The 27,832-nt window shown below is 55.2% G+C and overlaps 1 protein-coding gene across 5 annotated transcripts in view; it reads left to right on the forward strand.

Annotated features, from left to right (window-relative positions):
- Chd5 (chromodomain helicase DNA binding protein 5) overlaps window positions 1–27,832 on the forward strand; it is a 54,465-nt gene that overhangs the window by 22,773 nt on the left and 3,860 nt on the right. The window contains exons 7-41 of one of the 5 annotated variants that reach the window (XM_036179787.1): window positions 213–336; window positions 1,181–1,347; window positions 1,455–1,676; window positions 3,418–3,624; window positions 3,854–4,065; window positions 6,981–7,112; window positions 7,196–7,304; window positions 8,101–8,292; window positions 8,400–8,600; window positions 10,457–10,594; window positions 10,679–10,800; window positions 11,610–11,783; window positions 12,150–12,291; window positions 13,602–13,733; window positions 16,086–16,203; window positions 16,626–16,750; window positions 17,726–17,957; window positions 18,151–18,261; window positions 18,503–18,675; window positions 19,312–19,486; window positions 20,229–20,321; window positions 20,495–20,583; window positions 20,779–20,912; window positions 21,304–21,448; window positions 21,792–21,951; window positions 22,447–22,526; window positions 22,760–22,892; window positions 24,186–24,257; window positions 24,789–24,926; window positions 25,163–25,271; window positions 25,822–25,954; window positions 26,233–26,428; window positions 27,209–27,372; window positions 27,496–27,610; window positions 27,721–27,774. In XM_036179787.1, coding sequence (XP_036035680.1) covers window positions 213–336; window positions 1,181–1,347; window positions 1,455–1,676; window positions 3,418–3,624; window positions 3,854–4,065; window positions 6,981–7,112; window positions 7,196–7,304; window positions 8,101–8,292; window positions 8,400–8,600; window positions 10,457–10,594; window positions 10,679–10,800; window positions 11,610–11,783; window positions 12,150–12,291; window positions 13,602–13,733; window positions 16,086–16,203; window positions 16,626–16,750; window positions 17,726–17,957; window positions 18,151–18,261; window positions 18,503–18,675; window positions 19,312–19,486; window positions 20,229–20,321; window positions 20,495–20,583; window positions 20,779–20,912; window positions 21,304–21,448; window positions 21,792–21,951; window positions 22,447–22,526; window positions 22,760–22,892; window positions 24,186–24,257; window positions 24,789–24,926; window positions 25,163–25,271; window positions 25,822–25,954; window positions 26,233–26,428; window positions 27,209–27,372; window positions 27,496–27,610; window positions 27,721–27,728 — 4,977 coding nt within the window. In that variant the 3' untranslated portion in view covers window positions 27,729–27,774. The remainder of the gene's footprint in view (window positions 1–212; window positions 337–1,180; window positions 1,348–1,454; window positions 1,677–3,417; window positions 3,625–3,853; window positions 4,066–6,980; window positions 7,113–7,195; window positions 7,305–8,100; window positions 8,293–8,399; window positions 8,601–10,456; window positions 10,595–10,678; window positions 10,801–11,609; window positions 11,784–12,149; window positions 12,292–13,601; window positions 13,734–16,085; window positions 16,204–16,625; window positions 16,751–17,725; window positions 17,958–18,150; window positions 18,262–18,502; window positions 18,676–19,311; window positions 19,487–20,228; window positions 20,322–20,494; window positions 20,584–20,778; window positions 20,913–21,303; window positions 21,449–21,791; window positions 21,952–22,446; window positions 22,527–22,759; window positions 22,893–24,185; window positions 24,258–24,788; window positions 24,927–25,162; window positions 25,272–25,821; window positions 25,955–26,232; window positions 26,429–27,208; window positions 27,373–27,495; window positions 27,611–27,720; window positions 27,775–27,832) is intronic. The other 4 variants (XM_036179786.1, XM_036179785.1, XM_036179788.1 and 1 more) reach the window with 4 other exon arrangements.

Genomic DNA, 27,832 nt, shown 5'->3' on the forward strand with positions numbered 1-27,832 from the left:
TAGGGTGGCCCTTGAAGGATATGTAGGAGTTAGGCAGTCAGCGGGCACAGCCTGGAGAAACTGTATGCAGCAGAACTGTTGGAGGCGTCAGAATTCCTCAAGAGCAGGAGTTGCAGGGATGGCGGGGCCTGCATGCTGTACACCAGCATACATCTTCAGAGCTTCCTGGCCCTGCCCTACCCAAACCATCAAGCCGACCTCCTTTCCTGCAGAGCGAAGAGGATGAGCGGGAGGAGTCAGATCTGGACAACGCCAGTATCCACAGTTCTTCCGTGCGCTCCGAGTGCTCTGCAGCTCTGGGCAAGAAGAACAAGAGGAGGCGCAAGAAGAAGAGGAGTAGGGTTCTTCTCCAGGGGCGGGGCTGTTCTCCAGGGGCGGGGCTGTTCTCCAGGGGCGGGGCTGTTCTCCAGGGGCGGGGCTGTTCTCCAGGGGCGGGGCTGTTCTCCAGGGGGCGGGGCTGTTCTCCAGGGGCGGGGCTGTTCTCCAGGGGCGGGGCTGTTCTCCAGGGGGCGGGGCTCCTCTCCAAGGGGCGGGGCTTCTCCGTGATGGGGTGCAGTGTGGGTGATGGGGGTGCAGCGTGAGGGAAGGGCATCCTCATGTCCCAGGCTCTCCCAACCTCAGCCAGGCAGTCTCCTTGTGCTCTCAGCCGACCTGGTCCACTGTCTTGTCCTAGGGAGGAAGAAGTAAGAAAGCTAGCTAGGGTTTCTTAATATGAAGCCCTAGAGGTGTGGGGAGCGGAGGAAAGGCATTTAAGCTCACTCTACTCCTCATCAGTTACCCACTCAGCTCCGGACCCACCGAGTACCCCACCCCTCCCTCCTCTCTCCCTCTCTTTGGCTTTTGAGACAGGGTCTGATTACATAGCTCTAGCTGGTCTAGAACTTGCTATGTAGACAGGGCTGGCCTTGAACTCATAGAGATGCCCCTGCCTCAGCCTCCCGAGTGCTGGTCCCTGCTCTTCTTTCTCCATGTGCAACCACAGTCTGTCTGTCCCTCCCTCCTTGTCTTACCCATCTCTGTCTGTCTTCACACCTCACCCCCCTCCGCCCCCAACAGGTGTTCACTCCCTTGGTCTGTCTACCCATCCACTTGAAATCATTTAAGCACCTGCCGGGCTGGCCTGGGGTAGTGGAAATGGTTGTGTGTGGCAGGCCGTGGTCATTGCCTCTCCCCATTCCAGTTGATGATGGCGACGGCTATGAGACAGACCACCAGGACTACTGTGAAGTGTGCCAGCAGGGCGGGGAGATCATCCTGTGTGACACCTGCCCGAGGGCCTACCACCTGGTCTGCCTGGACCCCGAGCTGGAGAAGGCTCCAGAGGGCAAGTGGAGCTGCCCACACTGTGTAAGCTGTGGCCGAGGTCCGGACTGGAGTTGGTGCGCCATGCCTGGGGTCGGGTGCCTGTGGGAGGGGCCCCGGCCCAAGCTTCACCGACCTGGACCCCCCTACAGGAGAAGGAGGGGGTCCAGTGGGAGCCGAAGGACGACGATGAGGAAGAGGAGGAGGGCGGCTGTGAGGAGGAGGAGGATGATCACATGGAGTTCTGCCGCGTGTGCAAGGATGGTGGCGAGCTCCTGTGTTGCGATGCCTGCCCCTCCTCCTACCATCTGCACTGCCTCAACCCGCCGCTGCCCGAGATCCCGAACGGTGAATGGCTCTGCCCGCGCTGTACAGTGAGTGTTGCACCTCCCGCCCCAGTCGCCCCGCCCACCTGACCCTGAGCCCGCCCCTGCTGGCTCAGGCCACGCCCAAAATAAGCACCTCCTCAAAGACCCGCCCACCGTCTCACCGCGCCTACCCTCTCTTGAATCTCCGGAGGACTTTTTATTGAGAATTTATTCTGAGCTAAGAACCTTACATTCCTACTGGGAACTGAACCCAAGAGGCCTCACACTGAGCTGTAACTCCATCCATTGACTTTTAAAAATTACTTTGGGGTTGCTTGGGTGTGGAACCCACGGCAAGCTCTCACCAGTACCAAAGAGCTACACCCAAGGCTCGTTTTCAGCAGGGGGAGCTCAGCTCATTTCAGCTCAGGGAGGCACCACACTGCAGCAGAACTTTCCACTTGGATTCGGGTTCCTGAGGCACCCTGGACCTGGTGTTCCTAGGCTGGATTAGTGACAGAGTGGTGGCCCCACAGCCTGGAGCCCCCATGTCCTTTGACTCAAGTCACTGTGGGCACCAAAGGTTCCTTGTGTGGAGTTGCTCCGTCCTCCAGTACTGGATATCCTATCCCACAGTGCCCCTCTGTGTTGTGCATGTCTGTATTGCATGTGTTTGCGCATGTCCGTGTCTGTGTAAGGGCTGGAGAGACCCATTTGATGGATGCAGCCTTCTTAGCTGTCCTGAGAACACCCCTTCTTGGGGTAGTACCTAGCTCTTCCGGTTCCTCCCTGCAGGAGGTGAGGCCAGGTGGGCCTATGGCCTGGGAAGGGCAAGAGACTCACTCTGCCTTTCTCTCGCGCTCCTCCTCCTTGCTCTTTGCCCTCAGAGGCCAGGGTATGGTTGGTTCTGGGGTGTGTGATGCACACTGCATGTCCACACCTGTGCTTTGACACCAACAGCCCTTCGAGGCACAGGAAGAGAGGCCAGTTTTACAGGCAAGGGGACGGGTTGACAGGATGTGTACTTAGGTACATGGATGGACAATGGCAGAGCTGAGACCTGTTGTCTACTACAGAGCCATCTCCCTAAGCTGGTGGTTTTACCTCGTTCCATCCAGGGCTCAGATCTGCCCTTGTGAGGGTCACAGCCACAGCAGGCTATCTCAGGGTAGCCCAGAACATAGGTATTGAGGTGTGACTGTTGGAGGGCTCTGCCAGACAATAGCTCCCTAGAGTCCCATGGCCCTTAGGGCCTGAGTGTGTGTGGGCTGAGGGAGACTGGGCCTTCTTTCCCCAGCCAGCTCAGGTGCACAGGCCTGCATGTAGCCCTGCTCAATGTGAGGGACATGGCCAGGACTGCAGTATTCTTGAGTGTCAGGCAGGGCTCCTATCCTGTGGCTGCTTGTGGGTCAGGATATGATGTGATTGTTCTTAGGGTTCCAAGTAGGCCAGGGGGTAATGTGTGGATGCATGGGTAGGGAAGTCTGGAGTTTTGTTTGTCTCCTTGCTAAGTGAATTTTATTGTCTCCTTCTGCCCTATGTGTGTCAATCAGCCTGATTTAACTTGCCAGATTCTGAGGAAGCTCACTGTCAGTTGTCAAGTACAAAGGGTCCACTTGGACCCACAAGCTCCATTGCTCATCTCCTGCATGCACAGCATATGTGGACCCCCGAAGAAGGGAGGGATGCCAGAGTCCCCTTGGCACTGTTTTGATTTGGGAACCTGTGTGGCAGTCCACTGTCATGGGAGCTTCAGGGTAGGACCTTGTGACTTGACCCTGAACTTGCTGACATCCTCTGTTCACAGTGTCCCCCACTGAAGGGCAAAGTTCAGCGGATCCTACACTGGAGGTGGACTGAACCCCCAGCTCCCTTTATGGTGGGGCTGCCAGGACCAGAGGTGGAGCCAGGCATGCCCCCGCCCAAGCCTCTGGAGGGCGTTCCTGAGAGAGAATTCTTTGTCAAGTGGGCTGGGCTCTCTTACTGGCACTGCTCCTGGGTAAAGGAGCTACAGGTGAGACTCCCGGTCAGCATGGTTGTACTGAGCCTGGTATAAGCCTGGGGCCCTCCAGGGTGGGCAAGAACAGGCTGGCATGTGCCGTCTAGCCTCCGCCCCCCCAGGCATGGGTGGGAGCTGAGGAGGAGGCTTGTCCCACCTAGGATGGGCTGGGACCTGAAGGACTGGGTGGGGTGCAGGGCAAGCGCCCATCTCCCATTCATAACTTGGACTTCTCTGTGAGCAGCTGGAGCTGTACCACACCGTGATGTATCGCAACTACCAAAGAAAGAATGATATGGACGAGCCACCACCCTTCGATTACGGCTCTGGTGATGAGGACGGAAAGAGCGAGAAGCGGAAGAACAAGGACCCTCTCTATGCCAAGATGGAGGAGCGCTTCTACCGCTATGGCATCAAGCCAGAGTGGATGATGGTCCACCGCATCCTGAACCACAGGTGAGGGTGGCAGGTAGAACCCACCAGGCTATGACAGAGGATACTATGAGTGGCAGGCTTGCCTTTCACAGCCAGGGATGGGTGCAGGGGGGCAGGAGGATGGACAGAGACACCAAACTGTGGGTGATGCGTAGGGCTGCCCAGCCAGGAGGGTCATTCACCTACACAGGGGTACCCTCACGCTCAACATCTTGTTTATAGTAGGAAGTCCCAGAGGTGTGCAGATGAAGGGAAACGTGATGAACAGTCTGTGAAACTTGTACAAAGCAGCTGCTCTGTAGGGGTGGGACCTGTGCTGTCCCAGGCTCCTTCCAAATTAGGGATTGAGGTCGGCAGGATGATTCTGGGAGCCAAGCAGGTCCAAGAAAGGTTCAGTGGGTGTTAGTATCCCAAGAGGCACATTCAAGGAATATACTTGGCATGGGGCTGGCCATAGTGGTGCACTCCTTTAATCCCAGTGCTTGGGATGGATGCAGAGACAGGCAGATCTCTGTGAGGTCAAGACCAGCCTGGTCTACTTAGCCAGTTCCAGGACAGCCAGGGCTGCCTCGAGAGATCCGGGGCTGGAGAGGTGGCTCAGTGGTTGAGAGCACTGACTGCTCTTCCAGAGGACCTGGGTTAGCTTCTTAGCACCCACATGGCAGCTCACTACCTCCTGTAATTCCAGTTCTAGATAATCAGATAGCTCTCTTGATCTCTGTGGGCACCAGGCACACATGTGGTACACATATATACCTGCAGGCATTCACATGTTCACATGTATTCATAAAATAAACATTTTTTTGAGACAAGGTCTTGTTGTGTAGCTTTGACTGACCTGTAACTTACTATGTAGACAAAGCTAGCCTGAAACTCAGAGATCCACCTGCCTCTGCCTCTTGAGTGTTGATATTAAAGGCATGCATCAGCATGTCAGGCTCAAAAAATAGTCTTAGAAAAGAATGTTTTCAGCAAGGCCTAGTCACCTGCCTGGAGCCACAGAGCTGAGGCTGCAGGACTGGGACCTGGACCCAATCTTTTGGTAGGACTGGTGTTTTCTTAGCCAGGATTCTGTAGCAGCAATCTTAAAAGTTCTTATTAATAAAATCAAACCTGAGACCAGTTATTGGGGTGAGTGCTGGAAGATTAGAGAAGCAGAACAAGCCACGGCTTCCTCACCTCGCCAATTCCTCAGTTGGTCGTTTCCTCAGACTGCAAGCTCTGAGTCCTCATCTGAATGAGTCTCAGCTGAACTGCTGCTAGAAGCCTAAAAGCTTAACCAGCCAAATGCTTCTGGTCTTCATGCCTTATGTATCTTTCTACTTTCTGCCATCACTTCCTGGGATTAAATTAGGCTCACTTCTTGGGATTAAAGGCGTGTGTCACCATGCCTGGCTGTTTCTAATGTGGCCTTGAACTCTGAGATCCAGAGGGATTTCTGCCTCTGGAATGCAAGGATTAAAGGCGTGTGTGCTACCATTTTCTAGCCTCTGAATCTAGTGGCTGTCTGTTCTCTGACCCCAGATAAGCTTATTAGGGTACACAATGTTTTGGGGAACACAATACCACCACAGGGTTCCTAACCCCTATGCCACCTCTTAGTGGCATTCCCAGGTGCTTAGTGGTCAGAGAAGCCAGGGCAAAGACACCCAGCAGGAGGGCGTAGGCTGGGGGAGCCAGCTTCTGAGCAGTGGATGGTGTGAGCCTCTGCTGATTCCTAGGCTTGGGCTGGAGGACAGGTTGTGGCTGCTAGCAGGCCTTGGGAAGGGCCCTGAGTACCCGTCACAGGGTGGCAGAAATCTGAACTCCCTCCCTGTTCACAGCTCTCTCTCCTCCGACTCGGGATGGGTGGCCTTCCCACTCTGTCTCCGACCACAGGCCCTATTGAGAGTTATTGTGAGTGCGGAGGTGAAGAACCTCTGTGGCCAGAGACTTCTGGGCTGGTCCTCATGAGACACGGCTGCCCATGGGTAGCCTTGATGGGGTGGTTTGGAGGGAACAGGAAAACATGTCTTATTGACTGTGAAGCACCCTGCCCATTCCCAGACTCCAGATGGTACCTGAGCTGTGCCTGGGGTTGACTTGCCCCCCCCCCCCGCTTTTTTTTTTTTTTTAATTAAAATGCATGCTAAAGTAAAAAAGACAATTTCCTCTGCACCCTCAAAGAGGAGCCAGTGAATCTCCCAGAGTGTGCATAACAACCAATTATTTATTGAAAATAAGCCACTGGTTTCCATGGTGACTGAGAATTGGCCTTGCTCTTTGTGGTCCCCAGGCCACACTCCCCAATCCATTTGGTCTCACCCCTGCCATTTAGGGGTGCCACGGTTCCCTGGCTTTGCTGGGCTGTCCTGGCCTGGCTGCTGTGTCCACTCAGATCCATCAGGAAACCTCGAGGGTTCTTTCAGTGGCCATTGTGGGGTGTGGTCAGTGGGTTCTCATGTCCCTGGCAACCTTTAGAAGAGGCTGTCCACACCTGCAGAGACTGTCTCTCTGTCTGCTTTGTAGGGAGAGAGCTACACTCTGGATCGATACTGCAAAATGTGTTGAATTTTTTATGTTAGAAAATGAGGTCTCTGAGCAGGAGAGATTCATGGTGTGATTTCCTGTGTTCAGATTACGTAGAGCACGGACCCACCCCTGCAACAGAGACTAGAAAGGACACTAGTTGCATCTTCTTAGCCCTCTGTCATCACAGCCTCCCCTGTCCCTGTCTCAGTGTGTCTGCAGCTCTCTCCATACCTTTATCTCATTATGCAAGCGGTGTGGCTTTGGGCAAGCTACTAAACCTCTCGAGGGCTCTTGCCCTGGTGCCCTCCTCCTAGTTGGGCTGGAATACTAGGACACCATGGACACGAGAGGATTGGCCTTTTATGTGGGGCCCTGCCTGGGAAATATGCATGTGCCTCCCCCATCTTCTGCCTCTTATGTTGCAGCTTTGACAAGAAGGGGGACGTGCATTACCTGATCAAGTGGAAGGATTTACCCTATGACCAGTGCACCTGGGAGATTGATGACATCGACATCCCCTACTACGACAACCTGAAGCAGGCCTACTGGGGCCACAGGTGTGCTGGCAGCCAGATGTGGGGTGCTGGGACCCCCCTCTTGGCTTGAGTTGTGCTCTTCTGAATCTGATGCTTCTACCCAGGGAGTTGATGCTGGGAGAGGATGCCAGGCTTCCTAGGAGGCTGGTCAAGAAGGGCAAGAAGCTGAAGGATGATAAACAAGAGAAGCCACCAGACACGCCCATCGTGGATGTGAGCAGCGCAGGAGGGAGCGGCAGTGTTGGATTGCCAGGGCCACCCTGCTAGCCTTGGCAGTACAGAGAGGCCTTTCCCCAGGGACCATTCCCTAGGCTCTCATGGCTCATTTTCAGTGACACCAGAAGCTGTATGGGCCAGTGGGAAGAGCCTACTGGTCTGGAACTCAGGCCTGATTCTGCCTCTGGCGTTCTGGGATTAAAAACAGGCACCACCATGCTGGATCCCTTGGGCATGTTTTCAGACGCTTGCCTTAGGCTGGAGATAGAGCTCAGTTTGTAGATTGCCTTGCATGTCCAAGCCCTTGGGCTCAGTCATTAGTGTGGCTTAAACTGAACGTAGTGGTACATGCCTTTGACCTCAGCACTCAGGAGTTGGAGGCAGAAGAATCAGAAGTTCAGGATCATCCTTAGTTACATAGTTGAGTTGGAGGCCACCATGGACTATAGGAGACTTAGCTTAAAAAAAAAAAAAAACCAACAAAACAAAACAAACCACAACCCAGCAGCAGCAGCAACAACACTCAAAACCAAAAAGACTAGGGCCCATGGTGGGGACACAGACCATTGGGGGGACTTTCTTGGGAAAGTGACCTGGAGATAATGGACAAAAGGGGGTACAGAGTGATGTACTGGGTAAGAGCTATGCTTTCGGCAGGTGTTAGAGCAGGGGGCCAGGGGATGTTTCTTGGAAGGAGAGGCATCCTGGGCCAGACCTTAAGCAGAGTAAGGCAAGCCGACCCTGGTAGTCCAGGATTTAGTATGTGTCTGATTCTTGCCTCCCCCTCCCACAGCCCACAGTCAAGTTCGACAAGCAGCCATGGTACATCGACTCCACAGGAGGCACGCTGCACCCGTACCAGCTGGAGGGCCTCAACTGGTTACGTTTCTCCTGGGCCCAGGGCACCGACACTATCCTGGCTGACGAGATGGGTTTGGGCAAGACGGTGCAGACCATTGTCTTTCTCTATTCCCTGTACAAGGAGGTGGGCAGGCCAGAGGGCAAGTGGGTCTGGGTAGGTGGGTGCTGGGCAGGCGGGGTCTGGTGCCATCTGCTGGCAGCCAACTTCACCGCCTCAGGCTCTCTCTGCAGGGCCACTCCAAGGGGCCTTACCTTGTCAGCGCGCCCCTGTCCACCATCATCAACTGGGAACGTGAGTTTGAGATGTGGGCACCTGACTTTTACGTGGTCACCTACACGGGGGACAAGGAGAGCCGCTCTGTGATCCGTGAGAACGAGTTTTCCTTCGAGGACAACGCCATTCGGGGTGGGAAGAAAGTATTCCGCATGAAGGTGAGCGCTGTCTTTACCCCCAGCCCCAGGAAGGCATACCTGCTATGGGGCCACTGAACCCTGCAGTGTTCAGGTCCCTGTGCCCAGCCCGAGTGGACTGATATCACAGTTGCTCTGCCCTGATGTAATGGAGCATCATCACCTGAGGGTTAGCCCACAGAGCTGCTTTTGACTGCCTGAAAGCCAGCTGGTCAGCTAGGCTCCCTCTGAGGCCCTGGGAGGGGCCTTTTCTACCTCTTCCAACTTCCAGTATCTGCAAACCACCTGACTTACGGCTACATTTCTCTGTCTCTGCCTCTGTTGTTACCTGGAATCCTTCTCCTTTGGTGTCTTCCTCTCATAAGAGCCTCTCATCTCTTAGCCAAGTAACTCTTACCTGCCAAGTCTTATTTCAAAAAAGGAATAAAAGCGTCAGGTGGATGTGAATGGAGGCAATCTTCATCCCAGTACCCAGCTGTGCCTCAGAGCCTGCTCAATGGAATGGAGCCCACAGCTCCAGCTTGCAGAACTTCTGGGAGGGCCAAGAGTTAGTAAACAGTGGGCGTGGCCTCTTGGTGTCTTCTTTGTGCTTTAATCCCCAGGGGGTCTTTGTCCTAGGGCAGGCCGTTACCCAGAAGCTCTTGGGAGCTGGGGGATGACTGTCTGCACTAGTAAAATATCCAAGCCAGGCTCATGGGATGACTGAATGCAAGCCTGAGTGTACGTGTTTCATCCTGGGAACTTAGGTAAAAAAGCCAGATATGGGGATGTGTGTCTGTGGTCCCTGCACTCTTAGGACAAAATGGGGGGCAAGGACAGAAGAGCTACCCAGGCTTGCCTTCAAGGGTCTGGGGTCTAGGTGTGTGTGTGTGTGTGGGTGGGGCCGTTCTAGGAGGGGGGTGGTGGATGACTTCAGGCAAATGGCGTTTTCTAGATACAACGGGGCACATTCTTAAGAGAACTCACAGGTACTGTAATAGCATGCACAAGACCTACACACAAGCTCAAGCCACACAAAACCAGCCCAGAGGAGAAGTAGGCGCCAAGTCCCACCTCTAGCCAGGACGCTATCTGCAGTTAACAGCTGCTGGGAGAGGGACAGCCACTTTTCCTGAGTGCTGTGACAGAGTGTGTGACCCACGGGTCAGGCTTCAGCTCAGGAGCAGCTGGGCAGCCAAACAGACCCCACGTTTGTTTACGAATGAAAGAACAGGACACTGGGTGGGTAGGGTGGTGGGAGGGGATCTGGGAGGAGTTGGGGGATGGGAAAGAATATGATTAAAGCATATTGTGGGAAATTCTCAAAGACTAAGTAAAAAGATCATTTAAAAAAAGTTGCAGATTACCTAGCAGGAACAAAAGAGACCATTTCAACAAGCAGAAAACTGACTCCTGAGGTTGTCCTCTGTCCACATGTTCACCATAGCACACACACCCGCACTCACACCACATGTGCTGTTGAGACAGGGTCTCAACATTGTGTATTCCAGGCTAGCTGGCCTGCCTTCGGACTCCTGTCTCACTGGGACTGCAGGCCTGTGCTACTGCGTCTGGCTTTGTGTGGGTCCTGGAGACCCACACTCCAGTCTTCCAGGCTTACCCACTGAGCCACCTCCCCAGCCCTGGTGGCAATTATATCCTTAAACATTTTCTGCTCAAGACTGGTTGAATGCCTGGATATGGAATGCACAGTCATGGAGGGCTATTATTTTCACCTTCTGCAACAACACCTCCTCCAGAGCACTCTGTGCCAGCGTCGTTCCTCCAGGACTCCCCAGATGCTTGTGGCGCTCTCAATCACATTTTCTCCACTGTCACTGTCCCTTTGGTCTACCTTGTCCCTGCAGCCTCCTCCACATTCTTGTCCCTTCCCACAGAAGGAAGTGCAGATCAAATTCCACGTGCTGCTCACCTCCTATGAGCTCATCACCATCGACCAAGCTATCCTGGGCTCCATTGAGTGGGCCTGCCTCGTGGTGGACGAGGCCCACCGGCTTAAGAACAACCAGTCCAAGGTAGGAGGCACTGACTGTGGTTCTTATCCCTCGCTGTGTGGCTGCTGCTCTGTGCCTCCTGACGCCCTTCCCTTCTCCCCAAAGTTCTTTAGGGTCTTGAATAGCTATAAGATCGACTACAAGCTGCTGCTGACAGGGACCCCCCTCCAGAACAACCTGGAAGAGCTATTCCATCTCCTCAACTTCCTGACTCCAGAGAGGTTCAAGTGCGTCCCTGGGCTCGCAGGAGTGATGGGTTGCAGCCCTGTGAAGGCGTGGCAGCCTCCTACTCTGGCTCTGAGAACTTTTTGGGGACCTTGGTTTCCCCGTTAGTGAAATGGGAGCATGGGCAGTATTCTATGGAGATCCTGTGTGGAAAGGTCTCGGCATTCTCTTTCCCTGGGGAAATTACTGCTGTCCTAGCAAACCATGGTTTTCTTCAGCATTGTCCCAGAAGGCCTTGGGCTTCTCCTGGGTTCCTACCCTGTGTCCCCCTGTCTACTCCTGGCTCATTTCACCCACAGTGACTTAAATGACCCACATGAGCACAGTGATGGCCAGCGGAGCCCAGAGCTGGGGTGGGGTGGAGATGGGAGCAAAGATGGCCCCCTGCTTCCTAGGCCTCCTCATCTTGGTTTAATCTGGGTTCACTTGCTCAGAATTGTGGAGAGGGCTGAGGGAGGAGGGGCCTGTTTTGGATGCTGATTCAAGGGCAGGGTGTAGCGTGCTGAACCACATGACCTTGAGTGCTCATCTGCCTTGATCTCCTTTTCTGTAGCCTGGGTGTCTCTGAGAACTCATGTGCAGAATAGCTGTGAGGATGGGGAGGGGTCCTGTGAGGCAGAGGGCTGTGACATGAGTCCTGATGCTGAGACAGAGCCTGTGTGGCTACTCAGCAGTACCAAGGCTCTCTGGACCATCTGCCTTTGGGCTCTGTTGGCTGGGGGCCCTGTCCTCTGCCTCATCCTCTCTGGTCCTGATTCCTCTGCAGAGGGCTGTGGTCTGCTCTGGCTCTTATCCCATCTCTTTGTTGCAGCAATCTGGAAGGCTTCCTGGAGGAGTTTGCTGACATCTCCAAAGAAGACCAGATCAAAAAACTGCATGATCTGCTGGGGCCGCACATGCTCCGGAGGCTCAAGGCTGACGTGTTTAAGAACATGCCAGCTAAGACAGAGCTGATTGTCCGTGTGGAGCTGAGCCAGATGCAGAAGTGAGTGATGGAGGCTCAGCTCCATCCTGCAGCAACTGGCCCATTTCCTGGTCTAGTGTCCTCAGCCACCCGCTTCCTGCAGACCCCATCTGGCTCTCCTGACCATTTCCTGGGGTTGGCAGGAGGGTTGCTCGCCTGTCGAGGCCTTCTCACTGCATCTCCTTCCCCCTTCATGGACTAGTCAGGCTGCCCAAGTTCTAGTGATGTCTCCCATTGGCTTGCTGGGTAACCTGTCCTGTGGGAAGGCTTCCTGTGCCACTCTGTACATGGTGCCTCGGGACACCACCAGTCTTCCTGAAGGCAGAACCCTAGCCCTTCAGGAGTGTGGTGGGGCCTCCAGCCAACTTGCCCTGCGCCCTATTGCAGGAAGTACTACAAGTTCATCCTCACACGGAACTTCGAGGCACTCAACTCCAAGGGGGGCGGCAACCAGGTGTCTCTGCTCAACATCATGATGGACCTGAAGAAGTGCTGCAACCACCCATACCTCTTCCCTGTGGCTGCCGTGGTGGGTTCCCCATGGCCAGTTCCCTGTGGCCATCATGGCAGGTCCCAGTGGGCACTGTGTTGGGTTCCTGGTGGCTGTCAGGGCATGTTTCCATGGCTGCTGTGACGAGTTCCCTGTGGCCATCATGGCAGGTCTCTACTGGCTGTTGTGTTCCCTGTGGCCACTGTGATAGGTTACCTCTGGTCATCATGGCAGATCTCAAATGTGGTAAAGTTTCCTGTGGTCATGGTGGGTCCCTGTGGCTGCCTTAGTGGGTTCTCTATGACCATCATCCAGGCCCCGAGTGACTGATGTGTTCCCTGTGGACAATGTGGTGTGGTGTCTTCCCTGTGGCTGTTGTATAGGTGCCTGGCTGCGTGGTAGGTTTCTTGTGGCCCCTATGGAAGGTGCCCATGGCTAGGTGCTTTGGTCCTCAGTCCTCCATTCTTTCCTGACAATGAATGCCAGAGGTAACATGTATCTCCATTCTGTCCCTTTGGTGATGGGGGACATTTTTGGAAGCTGCCTCTGCCCACTGCTTGGCCCCAGGTCATATCTTCCTAAACCCTTCCCAGTAGCCTCAAATCCTCCCCAGCCTCAGCACTGCGCCTCCAGGGAGCTTTGAGAGCTGATCCAGCTTCACTTTGTTCCCGAGGGAGCTTGTCCTGGGTGAGTCTGAGTGGCAGCAGTGGCTGAGACACTGGACTCTGGAATTGGTCATGGGAAGTTGATGCTCCCTGTGGAGCCTCGGGGCTTCTCCTTTGTCAAGTGAAGCAATAGTGATACCTTCCCAGAAGGGCCCTGGAGAGATTCCGAGGAGAAAGTTCACAGGGAGCTGAGGACTAGGCTCTTGGTGGGCATCGCTGGTCGCCACCCCCAACACTGCCCTTTGGGTTCAACTCATCCTCTGCTGTCACCTCTTCCCCATTGCTGCAGAGCTGGGCATGCTGGCTGTGCTGAGGTGACCTCACTGTGGGCCACTGGAGGTCCTTGTGACTTGGTGTGACTCAGGAATCTTCTGGGATCTGCCTTTAGATTGACCTGCCCATCTGGGGTCAGAGATAGCTGACTTCCAGGGCCCATAGTGACCAAGTCAGGTTTCTGTGGGAAGGTCCCTGAGCTTCATTTCAGCACTAGGCCAAGAGTGAGGCCGCTGGCAGGCCTGTGTCTGGAACCAGGCTCCCTGTGACCCACACCACTGAGCTGCTTGGGTTTGTACTCTGCTCAGTAGAGCAGATGGGCAGGTGGCCAGGCACTTGTCCATCACTAGTCTCTTTGGTGCCAAAGCGAGAGGGAGAGCCCACCAAGGCTCTGCTCTGCTGTGCCCACAGGAGGCCCCTGTGCTGCCCAATGGCTCCTATGATGGCAGCTCCCTGGTCAAGTCTTCAGGGAAGCTCATGCTGCTGCAGAAGATGCTCAAGAAGCTTCGGGATGAAGGACATCGAGTGCTGATCTTCTCCCAGGTGGGCTACCATGCAGCCACCTCACATCCACAGGGGAGTCAGCTGACTGTGGGCTGAAGGCCTCTGAGCCCCTGCATGACACTTCTGGGTACCAAGCTCACGGAGACAGGGTCTGGTTGCTGTAGAGACCAGCATATCCCCATCTCATCTCCCTATACCTGACCCTCTCTCTGTCCATGTGTCCAGGCTGGTATGATAGCCCCCTCTCTTTTGTTCAGCCTCTTTTCACCCCTGCGGCTTGGTTGTTAAGGTAGTCCTGCAGTTGGTCTGGGAGGACCCCACCATGGGGGCAGCTCCAGGAGCCCCTCTCTGTAGCTTGCTCCAAAGGCCCACTGGTGACAATGCTTTCTGTGTGTGCAGAAGCAGGGCCACCCGGCTCAGTGATTCTCCCCCTCTTCCTCTGCTCTTTGCTCGGCTCATCATGTTTCATTCTGGTTTCTGGGCACAGACAGGAATGTATAGGCTCTTACCTCAAACTGTCCAGTCTGGAGGGGAAAAGCCACCTCATGAGACACTTGCCTAAACTGACGGGCAGAGTGATGAGGGTCCTTGGGCTAAAAACACTTGCCTGGGATGAGACGGAGAGAGGGTATTTCTCAATGTGAGTGTGGGGTTCAACGCTCCTGTGTAAAAAGTTGAGTTAAAAGGCTTGCTGGTGCCTGCCAGCGGCAGGCTGGGATGGGAAGTGGGTGCAGAGTCTGTGGAGGCAGGCCAGGCCTATGACTGCAGCTGGACTGGGTGGTAGCTGGCAGGCTGCATCCATTTTCTCTGCTGACACCATTTCTGCCACAAAACGTGAGTCAGGGTGAAGGCCCCAGGAGCCCAAGTTGTGGGAACTATTGTGATAGAAATGTATCAGAGGGACTGGAGAGATGGCTCAGCGGTTAAGAGCACTGACTGCTCTTCCTGAGGTCCTGAGTTCAATTCCCAGCAACCACATGGTGGCTCACAACAGTCTATAATGAGATCTGGTGCCCTCTTCTGACCTGCAGACATACATGCAGGCAGAATACTGTATACATGATAAATAAATGTTAAAAAAAAGAAAGAAATGTACCAGAGGAGAAATGACAGGATGTGGCCCTCCCATCTGTGATCGGACAAACCCAGACTCCCCAAACTCTTTAGGAACTCATCTACATCCCTCCCATAAAACAATAATTAGAACTGAAATGAAGAGAGACTACCCTGGAAAACATTGTAAACATTTTTGGATTTTCAAAAGTTAGTGACTTGTCCATAAAGGAAGAAATCAGACACAGGAAGAGGTAGCGTAAGAAACAGCGGATCAGGACGCAGGCAGCAGGCTCCGTGGTGAAGAGAGAACGCTGCTCTTGCAGAGGACCGGGGTTTGGTTACCAGCATCCTTAACATGCAGCTTGCCACTTCCCATAAGACCATTCCAGGGTATCAGACGTCTGGTCTCTGCAGGCATCTGTATGCGTGTGCACATACCCACACGTGGACACACATACATGTAAATAAAAATAAAAATAAAAAAATGCAGAGGAGTTTAGACACTGAAAGAGAACACTTTGTAAGACTGGATTGAAAAACCACTGATGACCTGGACCCCGAGGCTGAGGAATTTCCCAGCATGCATCAGAAACAGACGAGAAAGCATGGAGGATGTCTGAGGAGGCACTGCCAGGAACTGCAGAGAAAGCACCAGGAAATTGTGAAATGGTATTTGTAGACTCAGAGAGTCTCAGTGGTCTTAGATCTGCAGCGCTCCATGGAAGACTAAGCAGGGTCCGAATCAGCAGGCCAACCCCTGGACACCAGCTAGGGAAATCAACTCAGCCTCAGACCTTTGGAGGAGGGATGATCAACCCTCAGACTTATCAAGAGCAGCAGGTGGTGAGGGCAGTATCCGAATCCCCATACTTTGAAGGAGGGTGTCTGCTGGTAGTTTCGTATAATTGAACTATCTAAAGACAGGAGGGAACCAGACAGGACCCTGGGAGCTCCAGGGGACTGCCTCGTGGGAGGTAACATTGGGAATATAACATAAAGGAGGTGACATTGGAGCTCTCTAGGCAGTAAGGGGCCCGCCTTTGTCAGGAGTCATGTGGTTGGGAGTAGGTATGGGGAGGAGGCATCGGGCTTGCAGGGTGCTGAATGCCAGCAGAGGGGCTGGGGCTGTCTTTTGGGGAGGTGGGAGTGAAGCAGAGGCTTGCGCCTGAGGCTATGTATGGTGGCTGCTCTGGAGAGTAGATGGTGGGTAAGAGATGAGGCGGGGGCCATGTCCTCCAGCTCTGGAGTTCTCCTCTTACCCATGGTGGGGTCCTGGCTTGGTAGCAGCCACTCGTGAATCTATTTTTTTTTTTTTTTTTTTTTTTTTTTTTGTAGATGACCAAGATGTTGGACCTCTTGGAGGACTTCCTGGAGTATGAGGGCTACAAGTATGAGCGGATCGACGGGGGCATCACTGGGGGCCTCCGACAAGAGGCCATCGACAGATTCAATGGTACCCATCCCCTTCAAGGGACCCTGTGTCTCTGGGGGGCTTAGCCTGCCATCCAGTTAAGTGCTTCCCAAGCTGCTCTGCAATGGAAGAAACACACTAGTTCTTAGGCCACAACTGTTGTCCCTTGTTATTATTTCTTAAGGTCTTACTATATAGCCCAGACTCACCTCTAGCTCACCACCCTTCTGCCTTAGCTTCCCACGGCTGGGTTGCATGTGTACCGCCATGCCAGGCACTTTTTACAGTCTGTGGGGTTCTAAGGAGACTCAGCAGACAAGCTCTCTAAGCAGCATTAGAGATAGACAAGAAGGTCCTCTGCCAGGGGACCTTTGCTTCGGTGCCTGCCCTCCTCTGTGCTGTCTCCCTGACCCCTGCCCAGGTGTGCCCACTAACTCATCTGTGCCTGTTGGCCTCTTTCTCAGCTCCTGGGGCCCAACAGTTCTGTTTCCTGCTCTCGACACGGGCTGGTGGCCTGGGCATCAATCTGGCCACAGCAGACACGGTCATCATCTACGACTCGGACTGGAACCCTCACAATGACATCCAGGTCTGTGTCTCACCTCTTGTGCCCTCAGCACCTCTACCCTTTGTCCCCTCCATATTCCTTCACATCCCTGGCACTGCGCCCCCTGTGTGGAACCTCCCCTAAAAGGGGGCCCTGGGAGGTGAGGGAGGGGCAGAATTGGCTCAGAGAGGACAGGGGAGGTGTTCAAGATGCACAGCAACTTGAATGACGGTCTTGATCTGTCCCACAGGGAAGGAGGCAGGATGAGGGGGTCACGGGATCCATAGGAGTGCCTGTTTTGGAGGGGAGAGGAATATAGGGAGCCTGCTGGACATAGGGGAGAGGAGGAAATGGAGGGAACAGACGGGATGACAAGGAAGGATGGAGAGAGCAGGGGGTGTAGGAATAGCTACCTGATGTTCTCCAGCCACCTCACTCTGGGGCAGGACATGATACACTTTGACAGTTTGGAGTGCACACACACACACACACACACACACACACACACACACACTTGTGTGCCATATACCCTGCCACACCAGGGCCGTATCATATAGAGACATAGTGGAGTCCCGGGCATATCCTCCAGGGCAGTTCTCAGGCTTTGCTGCCCTCAAAGGTTGCTATGTTTCCAGCACATGGCTTTTCTGTCCCATGACCACTCACACACAATGAGATGTAGCCCACCTTTCCCTGATCCAGCACTGGAGTCCCAGGAAGCTTCATTTCCATCAGGCATGCAGGACACTGTTCCTGGAAGTCATACCCTTGTATGCCTGGAGTCACACCTATGACCACATGCCGGGCATATTTTCACTCTAAACTGGCCACAGGCCACAGTGCTGCTGGACACTGAAGTGTGCCCCGATGCGCTGCTCTCCCCACACTGCACCGCTCTGTGTGGTCAGGCTGCCCCTTGCATGACCATGGGCTTCCCCTACGGTCCTCCTCGGTGCACCTAGCTGTAGCCTGGAGCCCCGAGTCAAGCCCTGGGTGCTGAGCGGCAGTCTCTCCCAGGCCTTCAGCCGCGCTCACCGCATCGGGCAGAACAAGAAGGTGATGATCTACCGCTTCGTGACCCGGGCCTCTGTGGAGGAGCGCATCACTCAGGTGGCCAAGCGCAAGATGATGCTCACACATCTGGTGGTGCGGCCTGGCCTGGGCTCCAAGTCAGGCTCCATGACCAAGCAGGAGCTGGATGACATCCTTAAGTTCGGCACAGAGGAGCTCTTCAAGGATGATGTGGAGGGTAAGTCTCCCTTCTGTGGGAGTGTGATGGGGGCTTGAGGTAGCCCTGTTTGAGGAGTACCCATTCAGGACCCCAGGGTCCCTGTCCTCTTCTCTAATCCAGCTTGGGACACCCCCAGAGTGAGTTAGGGTTGCATCTCTGCTTGCTGCCCGCCAACCCTGCAGTTCTTCAGTGTCCCTCTTCTGCTTTTCAGGCATGATGTCCCAGGGCCAGAGGCCCGCCACACCCATCCCTGATGTGCAGTCCTCCAAGGGTGGATCTCTGGCTGCCAGTGCAAAGAAAAAGCATGGCAGCACCCCACCAGGTAGGGGCCCACCTGAGTCACCCACAGCCTTTTGTCTAGTCAGGTGGCTTCTCCCGGACCAGGAGGTCCTCTGCTGCCCATGGCTCCACTATTGGCTATGGGTGGGTGGGGAGGAATGTTACACCTGCCCGGGTTCCTGTGTAGCTTTCTCACCTGGCCACCAACCTCCTCACCCACTAGAAGGGCACCTTGGCAGGTAACTCTGAGGTCCTACATCTGTGTTCACCTGTTCTCCCCTCAGGTGACAACAAGGATGTGGAAGACAGCAGCGTGATCCACTATGATGATGCGGCCATATCCAAGTTGCTGGACCGGAACCAGGATGCCACGGATGACACGGAGCTACAAAACATGAATGAGTACCTGAGCTCCTTCAAGGTGGCACAGTATGTGGTCCGTGAGGAAGATGGCGTGGTAAGGCCACTGAATGCCATGCTGCCCTGGCAGCCCCACCCTGCGCTTCCCCTCGCCCTCCAGCCCCACACTCTGTCTTGTCCTCTTCTAGAACATGCTACCTCATCTCCCTCCGGTGTCTTGAAAAGCCCAATTGCCGCCAGAGCTCCTAGTTTCTCCCGTTGGCTCCAGCCATCCTCCTTGCAAACCCGGGCATCGGTTATAGTTCCCTTTAAAACCATGAGCCCAGTGGGGCAACGGTGGTGCACGCCTTTAACCCCAGCACTCAGGAGGCAGAGGCAGGTGGATCTCTGAGTTTGAGGCTAGCATGGTCTACAGAGTGAGTTCCAGGACAGGCTGGGCTACACAGAGAAACCCTGTCTCAAAAATCAAAACACCAAAACCAAACAAACGACTCAAAATGATGACAAAACGAAACAAAAAAGAGACACAAAACCATGATCCCTGAGGGCAGTGTCTGGGCACCAGTTTCTGACCAGAGGCCAGGATGTCATGTGGTGAGAGTGAGCTGGAGCGGTCAGGAAGGGCTCTCTGGAGTAGGCAAGCCCCTCACTTGCCCCACCGGTCTGTGAAGGTGGGTGAGGTGTGGCAGAAGCACCTGGGTGTGCCCAGCCCTCCCCACTTCTACGTCCCCAGGAGGAGGTGGAGCGGGAGGTGATTAAGCAGGAGGAGAATGTGGACCCTGACTACTGGGAGAAGCTGCTGCGTCACCACTATGAGCAGCAACAGGAGGACTTGGCCCGTAACCTGGGCAAGGGCAAGCGCATCCGCAAGCAAGTCAACTACAACGACGCCTCCCAGGAGGACCAGGGTGCGTGTGGTGAGCAGGGGCACTCCTACACAGGGGCTGTAGGTGGGTGTGTGAGCAGGGGCACTCCTACACAGGGGCTGTAGGTGGGTGTGTGAGCAGGGGCACTCCTACACAGGGGCTGTAGGTGGGTGTGTGAGCAGGGGCTCTCCTACACAGGGGCTGTAGCAGGTGGGTGTGTGAGCAGGGGCACTCCTACACAGGGGCTGTAGGTGGGTGTGTGAGCAGGGGCACTCCTACACAGGGGCTGTAGGTGGGTGTGTGAGCAGGGGCTCTCCTACACAGGGGCTGTAGGTGGGTGTGTGAGCAGGGGCTCTCCTACACAGGGGCTGCAGGGTGGGTGTGGTGAGCAGGGGCTCTCCTACACAGGGGCTGCAGGGTGGGTGTGTGAGCAGGGGCACTCCTACACAGGGGCTGTAGGTGGGTGTGTGAGCAGGGGCACTCCTACACGGGCTGCAGGGTGTGTGTGTGACAGACACTGTCCTGGGGAAGAGTAGGAGTGGGCAGCAAGGCTCCTGGGAGAAAGGGAGCTGCAGGAAGGTGTGGGTTTGGGGACAAGATGGCTATTGGTCCGGTGGTTTCAGGCAAGTGTTGGAGTGTGGGCAAGCCTCCACAAGTCTTCCTCCAGCTGCAGTTCCTGAGTGCAGTCACCTTGCAGGCCATTGCCATTGCCATGGCTGTGACAGGGCTGGGGAGGGCTCGGCTCGGCCCTGGGTGCACAAGGCCCTCTGCTGACTCTCTACAGAGTGGCAGGATGAGCTCTCGGACAACCAGTCTGAGTATTCCATCGGCTCTGAGGACGAGGACGAGGACTTTGAGGAGAGACCCGAAGGGCAGAGTGAGTATCAGTGTGGGTGACCTGGGCTGTTAGAGTGGGTGGGGACTGGTGGCCTGTGAGGCTGGGCGGGGTGCCCCAAGGGGCTGTGGGAGGTGGTCCAGAGGGTCTTGTCCTGAGTATGCTGGTGGACCCCCTGCGCGTCAGCCTGAGGGTCTGTGGTGGGGATTTTCCAGGTGGACGACGACAATCTAGGAGGCAGTTGAAGAGTGACAGGGACAAGCCCCTGCCGCCTCTTCTGGCTCGAGTTGGGGGCAACATTGAGGTGGGGTCTACCTGTTCCCCACCCCTCCCAGCCCTACTCCCCCTCCCCTTGGGGGGTCTGGAGGAACTGAGGGTTTCCCCGGCTCATTCAGAGGTGAACCCAGAGGGACCCCCTGAGTTCAGGCCCCTTGCTTTCCTGCCCTACCCCACAACTGTCCATCTAACCTGAGATCACACCCTTCTCCACCCTGGCCAGGTGCTGGGCTTCAATGCCAGACAGAGGAAGGCTTTTCTGAATGCCATCATGCGCTGGGGCATGCCCCCTCAGGATGCCTTCAACTCCCACTGGCTGGTGCGGGACCTTCGTGGGAAGAGTGAGAAGGAATTTAGGTAAAGGGTCCAAACGAGGTGGTGGTCCAGGAGGGTCTGGCCTCCTGTTCCTGTGGAGTGGGCCCTCCAGTGGATAGTGCTTGCTCCCTCCTGGTCAGAGGTGCCCAGAGAGTTCATGGCTATCAGATCTTTGGGTGTGGTATATTGGGCAGGGCTGATTTATAGAAAACACTGGCCAGCAGTCCCCCTGCCCAAACTCTGGGATAGTGAGGTTGGGCCACCCAGGGCCAGGAGCATCTGGGGTGGTTCGCCTGTCAGGGAGGCTCTTCTGCCTTTCTGGGGTCTTGGCCCGAGCAGGCATGCTGTGGTGGACGGAGGATTCCATCCAAGAAGTCCCTGGGGGTCCTGCCAGCCTTCCCTCATCCCCTGAGCCCCAGTACTCCCACCCCAGAGCCTATGTGTCCCTCTTCATGCGGCACCTGTGTGAGCCGGGGGCAGACGGTGCAGAGACCTTCGCAGATGGTGTACCCCGGGAGGGCCTGTCCAGGCAGCACGTGCTCACACGTATTGGGGTCATGTCGCTGGTTAGGAAGAAGGTGGGTGAGTAAGCCTCTACAAGCCCTCTGGCTGGCATGTGGCCTTGGCGCTACCTCTGATGGGGGTCAGCTGCCGGAGGCAAATGCCTGGTTCAGGTCACATGGCTATCCAGGTCTGAGGCAGACCAAAGGGACTGACTATTTAGGAGCCTCACAGGGTGAGGGTGGGGGGATGAGGCCAGACGGGTGAGTTCTAGGGGAGGGACCACTGGTAGCAGCTGCGGAACTGCATCTGTCCCAGCTAGCCATGGGCAGAGCAGCAGCACCCAAGCCTGCCACGTTCTGTCTTGTGGGCTGTCTGAGTCGTCTTCTCTGTCCTCCTGCTATCCTCCTGCTGCTCCAGGTTCAGGAGTTTGAGCACGTCAACGGGAAGTACAGCACCCCTGACCTGGTCCCTGAGGGATCAGAGGGCAAGAAGCCGTGTGAGGTGATCTCCTCGGATCCCAACACACCCGTGCCTGCCAGCCCTGCACAGCTCCCACCAGCCCCACTGGGGCTGCCAGGTCTGTGCTTAGGGACAGCCTGGGAGAGCTCTTGGGTCATGGGAGGTAGACCAAGTCCTCTGTGCAACCCACAGTGTGAGGGTTCCTCCACCCCGCAAGGCTTTTCATTTTAGCAGCAGCATTGAGGTTTTACTCCACGCATACCGTGCCATCTGCCTTTCTAAAGCGTGGACTAGTGGCTCCTGCTGAGCTCACTGGGTATTTCCATCATCCTGGCAAGAAAGCCAGCCCTGGTCACACCCTCCTGCCCCTGCTTCTGGAGGGCAGTTGCAATGATGTGCTTACCCCATTCTGACAGTGCCCACTGTGGCCTCACCAGTCCCAAGGGCCTACAAGGGTCTGAGTTGGAGACCTGGCCTGGAGCCCTGCTCACACTGCTGAGCTCTTGTGGAGCACCGCAAGGCCAGGCCTCCTCCTTCTCATCTGACATGCCCTGCCCTGCTCCTTGGCCCTGTCTAAGCCCACCTGTCTCACCGCTTTCCCTTTACATTGCAGACAAAATGGAAGCCCAGCCGGGCTACTTGGATGAGAAGGAGTCAGGTGTGCAGAAGTCAAGGAAGCCCCAGGGAACCCAGGTATGACAGTCAGTGGTGGCTGGGCCCTGTGGAGGATGTGGGTGGAGCTTGGTCTGGCTCAGCTGGGTAGAAGCCAGGCCTTCCTGGCTCCCATCTCGGGTCTCTGGGCCTAGGGTGACCAGGCGGGGAACAAGTCGGGGCGTTGGGATTGAAGGCTCCAGCCCAGTACCTATTCCCTGCCACGCATCCCTGCTGAGGCTCAGGTCCTGCAGCCCTCTAGCCTGTCCTTCTAGGCCCTGCCAACTGCCCTGGACAGAGTAGAAGGTGAAGACAAACATCAGAGCTCAGACAGCAAGGACAGAGCTCGAGAAGAGAGGATGGAGGAGGTGGAGAAGGCCCAGGGCTCTCCGGAGCAGCCACTGAAAGGTAGGGCTTTCTCAGCCCAGCACATGACCTCTGCAGCCCTGGGCAGGTCGGCAGACCACACTCCAGTCTGTTTACCCTGCCTGGATGCTAGCGGTGTCCTACTACCTGGTGTTGGGAAGGGCAAGGGGTCAGGTCTATACAAGACTATCACCCTGTCATGGAGACTTTGGGGCTCGGAGTATGATTACAGGGTTCCAACTCACTTGGATTCTTGTTTGAAAATACAAGTCCATCCGGATACTGTCAAACTTGCTTCTGGCTTAACATGGCCGGAGTTTGTAAATGCCTTGTGTGGATTGGAAAAAGGCAGTTGAGTGTGAGATTTTTAATACACACTTCAGATCATTAGGTAGAGCTTGTTAATTATACTGCTAAGGTTTTGTGTTAATATCCTCATTGGTATTTGCTATGATCAGCCACTTCTTGAGAGACTCTGTGTCAAAGCCTCACTATGACTGCAGGTTCAGCACCACACCAGGTTGTATTGTTAGGTGAACATTCATTTCAGCATTTAACATTTTTCTGCTGAGAGGCAGGTGGATCTCTGTGAGTTCAAGGCCAGCCTGGTCTATAGAGCGAGTTCTAGGATAGCCAGGGCTACCACTGTAAAACTCTGTCTCGAGAAAAACAAAAACAAGTATTTTTCTTCCGAAAAAGCTTCTAGTAGTCTGCAATAATTATCATCCCTTTTGATAGATTTGGCTTTAACGTTTACTTTGGGAGACACCCAGCCTTGGTCTGTAAAGTGCTATGTGTGTGAATGCACTGACCTGAGTTTGATTTCCATCACCCATGCAGAGCAAAGGCAAAGACAGAGAATACCAGTAAACAAAACAACAAAACCCAACCCCAACCAACCCTCACCACCACCAACCAAACCCCCAATACAGCACATGTGGGCAATCCCAGTGCTACATGGAGACAGGAGGAACCCTGGGGCTTGCTGGCCAGTCTTCCCAAATCCATGTGTAATGAGGCTCTGTCTCAAGAAGTAAGGCGATGATAATTAAAGATGACATGAATCATCAACCTCGGGCGTGCACATGTATGCACGTGCCCCCTCCACATGTACACAGGCAGACTCATGTACACACACTTATTTTGGCTGACATGTGTTGATTACTTTGGTTTTATGTGTTTGGTAGACCTGGATTGAAGGTGGTGCTTTGTGGGGAGAGGCCAGCCCTACCTCCCAGGGAGCGTTCTAGGCTGTGCCGTTGTACCGAGTAGCACTTCCAATGGATAGGAGGCATAGGAGGCCCCTCTCTGCCCACAACCCCCCTTGTTTTGCAGAGGACGTGCTGCCAGACAAGGAGCCAGACAAGCTGGAGCCAAGCCCGAGTCTCAGCAGTGATTTCAGGGCAGGTAGGGGCTTTTTCCTGTGCCTGCCTTATGCCTCCTGGTCAGTCCCCCAGGTGCAGACCCCAGGCCCTGGTAGGAGCCAGTGGACGGGCTTGGACTTGCAAGTTCCTCCTACCAGGGCAGCTCCTTTTCCAGGGACAGACTCATCCCACTTCTCTTTACTCCTCTTGAAACCCAGAGAGGGAAAGGAGCTGGTCACAGACATCTGTGGCTCAGCTTTGTGCACTAAAGCTCTAGAGCAGCCAGCCTGTGGGCAGAGCCCTCAGGCATCCGTTATCTCTGAACTTGAATTCTCTCCTGCCGGGTTCTGAGGTGGTTCTAGTGTGGTGGGGGAGGGGTGCTAGGGCCCGGAACCTGCTCAGGATGGAAAGAGAGGCCCAGGCCCTTTCCTTTTAAGTCTCTCTGTACAGTGAGCATGTGGAGGACAGACATACATTCCGCTTGTCTTTGGGGCATCCGGTGCATGGCAGGGAGAGGGCTTTGGGTAATGCCTTCTGGAGAGACAGTGGCCATGGCCTGTCGCCTCCCCACTAGATGACTGCAAGGCTGAGGAGAAGGAGCCCATGGAGACACAGCAAAATGGTGACAGAGAAGAAGATGAGGAGGGGAAGAGAGAAGACAAAAATGGGAAATTCAAGTTCATGTTCAACATTGCAGATGGCGGCTTCACAGGTACTGAGGTGGAAGCCTAGACAGGGGCCGGGCTGCGGGTCCCACTTCCCAGGAGTCTGGGCATATAAAGTATGGCAGCTTTATACTGGGGTACGAAAGGTTGTACAGTCTGTTATCCCCTCTGAGCTATGCTGGAGCAATGAACCTCTGAGGCTGGGTGATGGCCGGTGCTGAACAAGCCTATGTGTACGCCAGGGACAGGGACCTTACATTCTACTCACTTTGCCTTCTTTTAGAACTGCACACGCTGTGGCAGAATGAGGAACGGGCCGCTGTGTCCTCAGGAAAAATCTACGAGATCTGGCACCGCCGCCATGACTACTGGCTGCTGGCAGGCATTGTGACGTATCCTTGGTCAGTCACTCTGGGAGCACTCTGGTCTGTCTGTCTGGTCCTCAGGGGACCACAGGCTCTAGGGAGGACCTTCCCTTCACCTCCCAGCTTCTGGTGATTGCCTATAACCTTGAGACTCTGTGGCCAGTCTCTGTGTCCTCTCCATCATGTTCTGTTGTCTGCCCTTCTGTCTGTCTTCCCCCAATCAGCTTTCCCAACACAGTCATTGGGATTTAGCGCCCACCCCCCCCCAATCTAGTCTGAACTGTTCCTGATCACATCTGGGTAGGGGCCACATTCTTGGGCTTCAGGGGTTGGGACTTGCACGTGTCCATCTGGGGTGCTGGGATAGAGTCAGCACTGGGAGGCCTCAGTGCCCTGCCTGGTACCTGTCATCACCGGCTAATGTCACTGTTGTTACCAGCATGCTTATCTTCCAGATGAGTCTGACTTGCCTGGGGGCACACAGACAGCAAGCTGGGACCCTGGTTGCTCCCACCTCACCCCTACTGTCAAGCCCCTCATTCCTGTGGCCAGCTTTGCCCTTAACTGTACCCCTCAGACATGGCTATGCCCGCTGGCAGGACATTCAGAATGACCCGCGGTACATGATCCTCAATGAGCCTTTTAAGTCTGAGATCCACAAGGGCAACTACTTGGAAATGAAGAACAAGTTTTTGGCCCGCAGGTTCAAGGTAGGCCTTCAAGCGTGTTACCTCCGCACCCATCCCTGTACCTGAACCTGGGCCAGGCTCTCCTCTGAGGATTCAGTCAACCCACGCAGGCAAGGCCCCAGTGTGTGAGCATCTCCCACTGCCCAGGGGATGGGATTGGAGAACTCAGTTTGTGGAAGATTCCCAGGGCCAGGAGATCAGGCTAGGATGGAAGCAGGAAGCCAGCCCAGAGCCTCAGCTTCAGTGGGTGCTGGTGGGAGGAGGAGGGGCCAGGCCAGTGCTGTCCCTTCACCCCCCAGCTGCTGGAGCAGGCGCTGGTGATCGAGGAACAGCTCCGGAGGGCTGCGTACCTCAACATGACCCAGGATCCCAACCACCCAGCCATGGCTCTCAATGCTCGCCTGGCAGAGGTGGAGTGCCTTGCCGAGAGCCACCAGCACCTATCCAAGGAGTCCCTTGCCGGGAATAAGCCTGCCAATGCTGTCCTGCACAAGGGTGAGTGAGCCCCGTTCCCCACCTCTGCTGGTGCAGCCCATAGCCGCTATCCTGCCCAAGGAGCATGCTCGGCCTCAATTGGAGGAGCTGATAGGACAGCTGATAGGGTGAGGCCTCTGGGGGCAGAAGGGCACAGTTCTGTTCTAGTACCTCATTTCACCTGCAGGGAAACGAGGTCCCCCCTTTAAGTCCTTCACAGAAATGCCAACAAGGAGGGCACAGGCTGCGGTAGGTAGCACAGAGGTAATGAGACTGGAGGTCTCACTAACGCTCACATTGCTGACCTGCGCAGGGGTGAGCAAGTCCTGTGCCTGAAAGAATGCATCTTAAGGGTCTCCATCTTGGGACAAGGGCATTGGAATTTAGGAAGGGGAACAGTTTGTCCAAGGTCTACTTTGAATCTTACTCCAGCTCTGCTTTTCTGGTCTGAGGGCTCCAGAGTGGAAAGGGGTATAGCTAACACTGCTCACACATGCTCTGTCCCCACTGGCAGCTATGGTGTGTGGCCTAGTGACCTACTGTCAGATGGGGTTGCTGGCCACCCTGAGAGGGAATCCAGAGCAGAGTGTCTGGAGCTCTTTTCTGGCAGGAGGGGCCCCTGGAGGAGTTTCCTTGCAAACCCCATTTCTCCAGTTGGCAATCCTAGGCTTCCCAGGATTTGGTGTCTGCTTTTGGGAGTGTGCTGTGATGTATGTAAAGGGCACCATCCTGGCCACTACCTGTGTGGCAGCTGTGGAGGGCAGATCAAGCCCTCCATTCTTAGGCCCTCCCACCCTGCAGTCCTGAACCAGCTGGAGGAACTGCTGAGTGACATGAAGGCGGATGTGACTCGCCTGCCCTCCATGTTGTCCCGCATTCCCCCGGTGGCTGCCCGTCTGCAGATGTCCGAACGCAGCATCCTGAGTCGCTTAACCAACCGTGCTGGTGACCCCACCATCCAGCAGGTCAGGTTTGGCCTGCACACTGCATCGTGGGCCTGAGTCCCCCTTTTTGTATGGGTGGGTGCCCCTGGGTGGGGGCCGGGGGATGTTCTGGTTGTCACCTGTAAAGCTGGTCCTTGCCTCCAGGGCGCTTTCGGCTCCTCTCAGATGTACAACAACAGCTTTGGGCCCAACTTCCGGGGCCCTGGACCGGGAGGGATTGTCAACTACAACCAGATGCCCCTGGGGCCCTATGTGACTGGTAGGTCCCCACCCGCTTCCGGGCAGCATGCACACAGTGCCCCTCTGGGGCCCAGCCTGCCCGTTGCTGGGGATGCCAGGCAAGCCTGTGCTCTGCTCTCTTCTTGGCAGACATCTAGTCGTCCTCATGACGTCCTCCCGTTGCAGTGCTCCTTTCCAGCTGAGGTGAGGGCTTGCTGGCCACTCTGCTGTCCTACACCCTCGTTTGCCCCGTCCGAGCACT

The sequence above is a fragment of the Onychomys torridus genome, chromosome 2 (assembly GCF_903995425.1).
Source record: "Onychomys torridus chromosome 2, mOncTor1.1, whole genome shotgun sequence".
NCBI lineage: Eukaryota > Metazoa > Chordata > Mammalia > Rodentia > Cricetidae > Onychomys > Onychomys torridus.